Here is an 11,483-nt window from a genome sequence, read left to right on the forward strand (position 1 = left end):
TCTACCCCCCCCCCCCAAAAAAATAAAAAAATAAAAATTGTAAAGTGGTTATCCCACTGGCTATAAGGTGAATGCACCAATTTGTAAGTCGCTCTGGATAAGAGCGTCTGCTAAATGACATAAATGTAAATGTAAAAATATAGACTCATAAACACTGCCCCATTGTACAACAAAAATGGATACCATGCAGAGATTCAGACAACGCTTTAATGTTATTCCCGGTAAGGAGGATGAGGGCGGGACATCAAAAGCAGACCTCTCTGTGTGTGAGCAGGGTTGCTGCCGGCTGTTCCACCAAAAATCGAGAATTGTCCATCATTCTGTTTAACTGCTGAGAAAAAAGGAGAGTGAGGTAGAGAGAGAGAGGATAGTTCATTACAAGGTCAGTATGAAGAGAGATGTCTCAATTATTCTGCACCGCTGCAGCTCTATAATCGCAGGTTGACCCTAGTACACCTGCCTGATGATTTTTGATTGCACCGCACAACGACGCCACTAAAGTTCCGTTGTAACGGGCTATACCTCAGGAAATGACGTCAGTGCGGGGAATATGGCGTCTGCAATGGCTATGGACGCCACTGACAAACATTATATTGATATCCAGTTAAAATAACGACTAATTAAAGCCGCGGGGGAATTGTAAATGGACACTAAGGAATCTTCGGCGATGTTTTTTTACTGTCCTTTTTCTTGATCTCGGAAATAAACCCACAACACATGTCAGAAGGAGCCAGGTCTGCCTGGTCAAAGAGGGGTTGTGGGGACTCGCAGCGCCGAGGTGAGAGACACTAGCCTGCTAAGCTAGCTAGCGATAGATAATTCCACGGGATGTCGTGAGCTACCAGTCCATGCTAGTTTGCAATAAAATGTGTATTGCCGTTAGCAAGTTGGCTAACTACATTGTCTATCAATTTGACTATCCTGTCATGGCCTTGCGCGAAAAATAAGCAATCTGTGATTTCCCTGACTGCGCGAACTCACTGGTTAGCTACGTTATAACGTTAGTTTGCTAGCCAACACGATTACATCAGTCAAAGATTAGCCTACATGGTGAATCTATAGACATGTTTTTGAGTCAGCTAACGTTAAATGCACTAGCTATATTACCAATCATGATTTAATTAATAGGGGGAAAAAATGATTTTCTAGCTTTGTAGAATGTTTTTCTCTGTCTCTAGATCAGGGCAAACATAAACAGAGGAAATGTGAGCGTCCCATCAACCTGCTGTCAGCTAAGCTTGAGACTGGCCTTGAGGCCCCCAAAAGGTACAATCTCCATGACAACCATCCATTCCTACTTCTACCTGTAGCCTATATCCGTCCATCCATCCCTACTTTCTTCCTTAATATGGCCACCAGCCATTGATCTGACAAAGCAGGAGGGAATGGAAAGAATGGTACAATTTTGAGTATTGGAATGGGGATCCAAGTCAGCCTGTTCTTGGAGCCTCAGTATGTGTTCTCTTCAATAAGGGAAAAGTTCTGTTCACACATCTGGCTGAACTTTCTCAGTAGCTTTAGGTCTAGGCTACAGTTTGGTTTGAATAACCTTTTTTAAAATTGATTTTCAACATACTGTTTTGATGTACAATTACATTTTGGGTTTGTCGTCCAGGTGATTCAGAGAAGGGCGTTGTTAGTTTCTCCCAGGACACAAGGGCCACTGTCCTCTGATTGGCTCGGAATACCCCCTCTGACATGCCCGTGGCCAATCAGAGGTGAGTGTGCATTGTGTGGGTGTGTGAGTGAATAGAGAGAATGAATTAATGCATTTGTTTCTGATTGTCTATGGGTGGATTTGCTGCTAGTGTGTGAGTGCATAATTGTCTGCTGGTGTGTTTAGGTGTACGCACGCAGCATGCGTTTCTGTGTGGGTGTGTATTTCAGTGTGTGTGTGTATTTCGGTGTCTGTCTGTGTGAGCGCTGAGGTGTGAATGTTGAATGTTCTTGACCTCATTACAGAGCCTTCCACTGAGACAGGCTTTTACACACACACACACACACACACACACACACACACACACACACACACACACACACACACACACACACACACACACGTGTTAGAAAGAGAAATACAGCATTGTGTTTGGACTGTAGTGTGATGCATCCCATTTGAGTGACAGTTTTTCTACTCTTTTATTGGTCTGTGGTTGAACAGTAAAGCCTTACTACCGCCATATTACTAGTGTGTTATTAACCCCCTCTCCTTACTGCAGGTGTGTGTGCTCGCTATTAACCTCTCTCCTCCTCCAGGTGTGTGATGTCGGGGGGAGGTGTGTGTGCTCGCTATTAACCTCTCTCCTCCTCCAGGTGTGTGATGTCGGGGGGAGGTGTGTGTGCTCGCTATTAACCTCTCTCCTCCTCCAGGTGTGTGATGTCGGGGGAGGTGTGTGTGCTTCGCTATTAACCTCTCTCCTCCTCCAGGTGTGTGATGTCGGGGGGAGGTGTGTGTGCTCGCTATTAACCTCTCTCCTCCTCCAGGTGTGTGATGTCGGGGGGAGGTGTGTGTGCTCGCTATTAACCTCTCTCCTCCTCCAGGTGTGTGATGTCGAGGGAGGTGTGTGTGCTCGCTATTAACCTCTCTCCTCCTCCAGGTGTGTGATGTCGATGGGGAGGTGTGTGTGCTCGCTATTAACCTCTCTCCTCCTCCAGGTGTGTGATGTCGATGGGGAGGTGTGTGTGCTCGCTATTAACCTCTCTCCTCCTCCAGGTGTGTGATGTCGATGGGGAGGTGTGTGTGCTCGCTATTAACCTCTCTCCTCCTCCAGGTGTGTGATGTCGATGGGGAGGTGTGTGTGCTCGCTATTAACCTCTCTCCTCCTCCAGGTGTGTGATGTCGATGGGGAGGTGTGTGTGCTCGCTATTAACCTCTCTCCTCCTCCAGGTGTGTGATGTCGGGGGGTGAGGTGGAGGTGTACCTGTCCCAGGTGCATGATGGGAGCGTGTCCTCAGGGTTCCGGACGCTGTACGAGGAGAGGCTCCTATTGGACGTCACACTGCTCATAGAGGAACACCACTTCCAGGTTAGCAACACACACACACACACACACACACACACACACACACACACACACACACACACACACTCACTAACATGTAATGTCATGTTAACCCTCCTCCAGGCTCACAAGGCCCTGCTGGCGACCCAGAGTGACTACTTCCGGGTCATGTTCACAGCAGACATGCGAGAGAGAGACCAGGACAAGATCCACATGAAGGGGTTAACAGCTGCCGGCTTCGGCCACGTCCTGAGGTTCATGTACTACGGTTCACTGGAGCTCAGCATGGTCACTGTGCAGGAGATACTACAGGTAACACACACACACATACATACATAAAACTGTCTCTTTAACCCATTAAGCTATGATGTATGTCCAGTTCTCTTGTTCCTTACTGCTGACTAAGATCTGTCACTCTTTGTCTCCCCTCACCCTGTAGGCGGCCATGTACGTCCAGCTGACAGAGGTGGTAGAGTTCTGCTGTTCCTTCCTGCTGTCTAAGATCTGTCTGGAGAACTGTGCCGAGGTGATGAGGCTGCTGGAGGACTTCAGCGTGGGTGTGGAGGGTGTGCAGGAGCAGCTCGACAACTTTCTGCTTGAGAACTTTGTTCCTCTGATGAGCAGACCTGACTTCCTGTCCTACCTCAGCCTGGAGAGACTGCAGGTGTGCTGGAAGAACTCACACATTAGTTGTGTGTGTACCTAAACAGTGATGCTCTTTATAACATGTAATACAGTTGAAGTCAGAAGTTTACATACTCCTTAGCCAAATACATTTAAACTCAGTTTTTCACAATTCCTGACTTTTAATCCTAGTAAAAATTCCCAGATTTAGGTCAGTTAGGATCACCACTTTATTTTAAGAATGTGAAATGTCAGAATAATATTAGTGATTTATTTCAGCTTTTATTTATTTCATCACATTCCCAGTGGGTCAGAAGTATACATACACTCAATTTAGTATTTGGTAGCATTGCATTTAAATTGTTTAACTTGGGTCAAATGTTTCGGAGTAGCCTTCCACAAGCTTCCCACAATAAGTTGGGTGAATTTTGGCCCATTCCTCCTGACAGAGCTGGTGTAACTGAGTCAGGTTTGTAGGCCTCCTTGCTCGCACACGCTTTTTCAGTTCTGCCCACACATTTTCTATAGGATTGTGGTCAGGGCTTTGTGATGGTCACTCCAATACATTGACTTTGTTGTCCTTAAGCCATTTTGCCACAACTTTGGAAGTATGCTTGGGGTCATTGTCCATTTGGAAGACCCATTTGCGACCAAGCTTTAACTTCCTGACTGATGTCTTGATGTTACTTCAATATATCCACAATTTTCCTTCCTCATAATGCCATCTATTTTGTGAAGTGCACCAGTCCCTCCTGCAGCAAAGCACCCCCACAGCATGATGCTGGCACCCACGAGCTTCACGGTTGGGATGGTGTTCTTCGGCTTGCAAGCAACCCCCTTTTTCCTCCAAACATAACGATGGTCATTATGGCCAAACAGTTCTATTTTTGTTTCATCAGACCAGAGGACATTAATCCAAAAAGTACGATCTTTGTCCCCATGTGCAGTTGCAAACCGCAGTCTGGCTTTTTTATGGCGGTTTTGGAGCAGTGGCTTCTTCCTTGCTGAGCGGCCTTTCAGGTTATGTCGATATAGGACTTGTTTTACTGTGGATATAGATACTTTTGAACCTGTTTCCTCCAGCATCTTTACAAGGTCCTTTGCTGTTGTTCTGGGATTGATTTGCACTTTTCGCACCAAAGTACGTTAATCTCTAGGAGACAGAACACGTCTCCTTCCGGAGCGGTATGACGGCTGCGTGGTCCCATGGTGTTTATACTTGCGTACTATTGTTTGTACAGATGAACGTGGTACCTTCAGGCGTTTGGAAATTGCTCCCAAGGATGAACCAGAGGTTGTGGAGGTCTACAATTCTTTTTCTGAGGTCTTGGCTGATTTCTTTTGATTTTCCCATGATGTCAAGCAAAGAGGCACTGAGTTTGAAGGTAGGCCTTGAAATACATCCACAGGTACACCTCCAATTGACTCAAATGATGTCAATTAGCCTATCAGAAGCTTCTAAAGCCATGACATCATTTTCTGGAATTCTGGAAACTGTTTAAAGGCACAGTCAACTTAGTGTATGTAAACTTCTGACCCACTGGAATTGTGATAAAGTGAATTACAAGTGAAATAGTCTGTAAACAATTGTTGGAAAAATTACTTGTGTCATGCACAAATTAGATATCCTAACCGACTTGCCAAAATGATAGTTTGTTAACAAGACAGTTGTGGAGTGGTTGAAAAATGAGTTTTAATGACTCCAACCTAAGTGTATGTATACTTCCGACTTCAACTGTATATTCTTGTTAACTCTGTGTGTGTTAACTGTGTGTGTACTGTGTGTGTGTCAGGCGTACCTGGACAGTGATGCCCTGAGTCGCTTCCCAGAGATAGAGCTGTATGAGTCTGTCCAGGCCTGGCTACGACACGACCGGCGCCGCTGGAGACACACAGACACTGTCGTCCAGTCTCTACGCTTCTGCCTCATGACCGCCGCTAATGTCTTCGAGAAGGTAAGACACACACACACACACACACACAAGATGAGTCACACACATGGTTCCTATGTGTGCATCCTGCTCTCTATGACATCACCCCTGACTAATTCTTCTTCCCCTTCCTCAGGTGAAGACGTCAGAGTTCTATCGTTACTCTCGACAACTGCGTCAGGAGGTGGACCAGGCTCTCAGCTACTTCCACGACGTCAACGAGCAGCCGCTGGTCGAGACGCGGTCCAACCGCATCCGCTCGGTCCGACCACAGACCGCCGTGTTCAGGGGCATGATCGGACACAGCATGGTCAACAGCAAGATCCTACTGCTGCACAGACCCAAGGTAAGATCCTACTGCTGCACAGACCCAAGGTAATATCCTACTGCTGCACAGACCCAAGGTAAAATCCTACTGCTGCACAGACCCAAGGTATGATCCTACTGCTGCACAGACCCAAGGTAAGATCCTACTGCTGCACAGACCCAAGGTAAGATTCTACTGCTGCACAGACCCATGGTAATATCCTACTGCTGTACAGACCCAAGGTAATATCCTACTGCTGTACAGACCCAAGGTAATATCCTACTGCTGTACAGACCCAAGGTAAGATCCTACTGCTGTACAGACCCAAGGTAAGATCCTACTGCTGTACAGACCCAAGGTAATATCCTACTGCTGTACAGACCCAAGGTAATATCCTACTGCTGTACAGACCCAAGGTAAGATCCTACTGCTGTACAGACCCAAGGTAAGATCCTACTGCTGTACAGACCCAAGGTAAGATCCTACTGCTGCACAGACCCAAGGTAAGATTCTACTGCTGCACAGACCCAAGGTAATATCCTACTGCTGTACAGACCCAAGGTATTATCCTACTGCTGTACAGACCCAAGGTAAGATCCTACTGCTGCACAGACCCAAGGTAAGATCCTATTGCTGCACAGACCCAAGGTAAGATCCTACTGCTGCACAGACCCAAGGTAAGATCCTACTGCTGCACAGACCCAAGGTAATATCCTACTGCTGCACAGACCCAAGGTAAGATCCTACTGCTGCACAGACCCAAGGTAAGATCCTATTGCTGCACAGAACCAAGGAAAGGAATTAGGCCTACAGCAGGTGTGAACAACGCTCCTCTTGGAGTGTGTTTTTTTTGTTACAGGCATGCTCTAATACAGGGGTTCCCAAACTTTTTTTTTCCCAGGGCCCCCCTTTTCACATTAAAAAAATATATATTTATTGAGAGAGCCTATATTAAATACACCACAAGCTTGATTTTGTTCAATTTGGGGGACCTAGGAAAATGTTGTTTTGAATCTGATTTCCTGCAATTCTATGTATACTGAACAAAAATATAAACGCAACGTGAAGTGTTGGTCCCATGTTTTATGAGCTGAAATAAAAGATCCCAGAAATGTTCCATACGCACAAAAAGCTTGAGAGAAATAAATGTTGTGCACAAATTTGTTTACATCCCTGTTAGTGAACATTTTTTATTTGCCAATATAGTCCTTCCACCTGACAGGTGTATCATATCAAGAAGCTGATTAAACAGCATTATCATTACACAGGTGCACCTTGTGCTGGGGACAATAAAAGGCCACTCTAAAATGTGCAGTTTTTCCACACAACACAATGCCACAGATGTCTCAAGTTGAGGGAGCGCGCAATTGGCATGCTGACTGCAGGAATGTCCACCAGAGCTGTTGCCAGAGATTTGAATGTTAATTTCTCTACCATAAGCCATCTCCAACGTCGTTTTAGAGAATTTGGCAGTATGTCCAACCGGCCTCACAACAGCAGACCGCATGTAACTACGCCAGCCCAGAACCTCCACATCTGGCTTTTTCACCTGCGGGATCGTCTGAGACCAGCCAGCCGGACAGCTAATGAAACAGGAGTATTTCTGTCTGTAATAAAGCCCTTTTGTGGGGAAAAACATTCTGATTGGCTGGGCCTGGCTCCCCAGTGGGTGGGCATATGCCCTCCCAGGCCCACCCATGGCTGCGCCCCTGACCAGTCATGTGAAATCCATAGATTAGGGCCCATTGAATTCATTTTAATGGACTGATTTCTTTATATGAACTGTAACTCAGTAAAACCGTTGAAATTGTTGCATAATGCGTTTATATTTTTGTTCAGTATAGTTTAGCAAGACTCTTGACATCTTTTAGGTTGGCTATTTAATGATGATATTATTATTATTATTTTATTATTATCACTACTACTACTACTACTACTACTACTACTACTAATGGATAAGGAAAATGTTATTCCGCTACCAAATGTTTTATGATAATTTATGAACTCTCAATTTTATTAAACATATTCTCTTTTAAATAAAGTGAATAGGTCAATTGATAGCAACAGTCATACATTGTATAAGATGACTTCCCAAGCAAAGTCTAATTTCTTTGAATCCTCAACTTTAGAAGGTCGTAGCTCAGCTTAGGAATGTCATGGAGCCAAACCGAATATGTGCATCAGAGTCACGTCTTCCTCTGGTATTTACCACGTGTTTCTAGCCTAAAGCATCGCGGAGGTATGCGTTGTTTTAGATCGGTATACTATAAACAATCGCAAATCAAGGAAGGTCCCGTGCCCCCAAATGAAATGTTGGCGCCCCCTAGGTTGGGAACCCCTGCTCTGATACGTCAGGTGTAATGTCTATAATGTGTGTGTATGACCTGTCTGTAGGTGTGGTGGGAGTTGGAAGGTCCCCAGGTCCCTCTCCGTCCAGACTGCTTGGCCATTGTCAACAACTTTGCCTTCCTGTTGGGTGGGGAGGAGCTAGGGTCTGACGGGGAGTTCCACGCCTCCTCTAAAGTCTACCGCTACGACCCCCGCCAGAACTCCTGGCTACGCATGGCCGACATGTCTGTACCCAGGTCTGTAGTTGTCCGTACCCAGGTCTGTAGTTGTCAGTACCCAGGTCTGTAGTTGTCCGTACCCAGGTCTGTAGTTGTCTGTACCCAGGTGGGACATGGTTTCATGTTTGTACAAGGTCTATTAGGGTGTTAATGTTTTTTAAATATACTTATTTATAAACAATTGTTTGTCTTTACTTCCAGGTCAGAGTTTGCAGTGGGGGTCATTGGTAAGTTCATCTATGCGGTTGCTGGCCGGACACGGGACGAGACATTCTATTCCACGGAGCGCTATGACATCACGGCGGACCGCTGGGAGTTTGTGGACCCGTACCCGGTCAACAAGTACGGTCACGAGGGCACGGTCCTGAACGGTAAACTCTACATCACTGGAGGAATCACATCCTCATCCACCTCCAAACAGGTGTGTGTGTTCGACCCTGGGCGGGACGCAGGGGGAGGGGTTTGTGTGGCGGGCTCGGGGGGAGCTGGTACGACGGACACACACAGGACGCGCTCAGCTCGCACTCCCATCCTACCCAACACACACACCAGCTGCTGGGAGAACAAGTCGAAGATGAACTACGCTCGCTGCTTCCATAAGATGATCTCCCACAACGGGAAGCTTTATGTGTTCGGGGGGGTGTGTGTGATCCTTCGGGCGTCGTTCGAGTCACAGGGCTGCCCGTCCACGGAGGTCTATGACCCTGAGACAGATGAGTGGACCATCCTGGCGTCGATGCCCATCGGGCGCAGTGGGCATGGTGTGGCGGTGCTGGACAGACAGATCATGGTGCTGGGGGGCCTCTGCTATAACGGACACTACTCTGACTCCATCCTCACCTTCGACCCGGACGACAACAAGTGGAAGGAAGACGAGTATCCCAGGATGCCTTGCAAACTGGACGGGCTGCAGGTGTGCACTTTGCACTTCCCTGAGTACGTCCTGGAGCACGTCCGGCGCTGCAGCTGAGGTCTGGTTCAGTTCAGACATGCTCCTTTCTAAGGTTTGGGAATGCACCCCTTTTAAGACAGACTCCTCCCACAGGCGGCAGGTGTGGGCCGGGCGGTGGAGGATAGGTGTTTACAGGTGTGACACTAACGCTCTAACTACACAGAAGCTTTTCAACTAGAGACACAGACTGGACTTAACAGTCTCAAAAACCAGACCCTAGGCAACACAGTGACTAGGGTCTGGTTTCAATGATGGACGCTTTTGGCATAGTGGAACAATGTCGCTCCCTACGTCGATAAGGGAAAATAAATATTTCCGGGACTTGCCTAACATCACGAGGCAGAGATGTCAGAACATCGTGATTCAAATCCAAAGTTTGCAGGCAAAACTTTTGCAGTGGTTTTAGTTAAGGGTAAATCCATTTGAATTCAATCACTTTTTGACAACATCCCTTTTGATTTGAATGAAACCTTCCATACACATTTGCCTATTGTAGAAGTGGTCAGAAAGTGACTTTGTGGACCTGAATTTCAAAACATTCAAGAGATAAATGTGCTCAAAGTTGACTCATTTTGCAGACCTACCTCACCATACCATGAGACATCCCATTTCTTCATCACTGGAAAAGGTAAAGGTTGAGATTTATATAATTTAAAGGCTTACAAACAGGGTTGTCAAGCAATTTTATCATTTCTGGGGGGGGGGATCATTTTCTAACTTTTAACGTAAATTATCTAAAAACGGGTGAACTTATACTCTCATATGTTGTAGCTTAGACCCTATTTTACATCATCTAATGTGTTTGTGTTCCTACCATCGGTTGAGACACAACATGGTCTTGAATACAGAGTGAGTGTCATGTTCGGGCTGATAAATGTACTAGAATGGGGATAAAATTGAAATGTCAACTTTCAAATGGTACCACAAAGATGGTTGGAGGTCCACACATGTTGATTTGAATGGGAATATTTGTTGTTTAAATTAAACTGTCAATCCTCCATAGGAAACATATTTAAATCATAGAAATATAGATAATAGAATAGATATGACTATTTAAATTGACATTCGACGATGGGTAGACCGGTGGCCATCTTTGTGGTAGTAATTTAGAAGTAAAAATGTTTCAATTTCAATGGTGTACCAGCTAAATTGCAGTGGTCTGAAGGGATAGGTCCATTCTATGAATTATATTTCTATGATTGAAATGACGTCCACCCTGTATTGAAGAGCATGTTGTGTCTCAACCGATGGCAGGCACAACACAAAAACCTCAGATGTGAAATAGGGCCTATGCTACAACATATATGAATATGAAAAATAAACAAATCGGCATTTATTCATTTTGATAATTAAATAATTTTCATGTTTTTGTTGTTGTTGAAATAATTAAATCATTTGACAACCCTGTTTGTAAGCTTTTAAATAAAAGAAAACTCAACCGTTTATCTTTTCAAGTGATGAAGACATGGATGTCTCATGGAATGCAAAATGGGGCAACTTTGAGCACCTTTAAAATCAAATCAAATTTTATTGGTCACATACACATATTTAGCAAATGTTATTGCGGGTGTAGCGAAATGCTTTCTCCTGAATGTTTTGGCATTCAGGTCCAAAAAGTCACTTTCTGACCACTTCTTCCATGGGTAAACATGTATGTAAAGTTTTGTTTAAATCAAAAGGGATGCTGTCAAAAAGTGATTCAATTCAAATGGTTTTACCTTAAGGTAGTTCATGCAAACTAGCCACTTGCAAAAGGCACTCCTTAAAAATAGCCTCCGTAATCTCCATCTTGCTAGCTACTATTTTGTATTTTATTTCAACAGATAAAGTAGTGATCTAGGCAGTGACGTAGTTCCTCTATGCCAGAAGAGTCCTTCATTGAAACCAGACCCTAGTCACTGTGTTGCCTAGGGTCGGGTTTACGAGACTAAACATGCCATAGTAATCTGTCCTACTCACGGGCAGAAAAGGTAGATTCGCTTGTGATCAGTGGTGGTGGGTAACTCAAGCTGATCATTTGCAAAATTAGCTTCCTCAGAAAAAAATGGAAAAATAGATAAACTGTTTTTCATGATTTAGCTGGTTTATTTTGGACTGAGG

The 11,483-nt window shown here is 45.1% G+C and overlaps 1 protein-coding gene across 3 annotated transcripts; it reads left to right on the forward strand.

The window, feature by feature from the left end:
• The first annotated feature begins 211 nt into the window (after positions 1–211).
• klhl15 (kelch-like family member 15) lies at positions 212–10,590 on the forward strand. 3 transcript variants are annotated; one of them, XM_041861705.2, is made up of 9 exons: positions 212–778; positions 1,179–1,266; positions 2,888–3,026; positions 3,126–3,314; positions 3,442–3,666; positions 5,420–5,581; positions 5,694–5,903; positions 8,259–8,449; positions 8,633–10,590. In XM_041861705.2, exons 1-9 carry the CDS (start codon positions 718–720, stop codon positions 9,399–9,401), a joined length of 2,034 nt encoding a protein of 677 aa, XP_041717639.1. In that variant the 5' UTR covers positions 212–717; the 3' UTR covers positions 9,402–10,590. The 3 variants fall into 3 exon arrangements, with proteins under 3 accessions (XP_041717639.1, XP_041717641.1, XP_041717640.1); XM_041861706.2 differs by lacking the exon at positions 212–778 and adding an exon at positions 1,616–1,718 and having other exon boundaries at positions 1,177–1,266; XM_041861707.2 differs by lacking the exon at positions 1,179–1,266 and having other exon boundaries at positions 704–778.
• Positions 10,591–11,483: the final 893 nt, after the last annotated feature.

This window comes from Coregonus clupeaformis, chromosome 34, assembly GCF_020615455.1.
Source record: "Coregonus clupeaformis isolate EN_2021a chromosome 34, ASM2061545v1, whole genome shotgun sequence".
Taxonomy (NCBI): domain Eukaryota; kingdom Metazoa; phylum Chordata; class Actinopteri; order Salmoniformes; family Salmonidae; genus Coregonus; species Coregonus clupeaformis.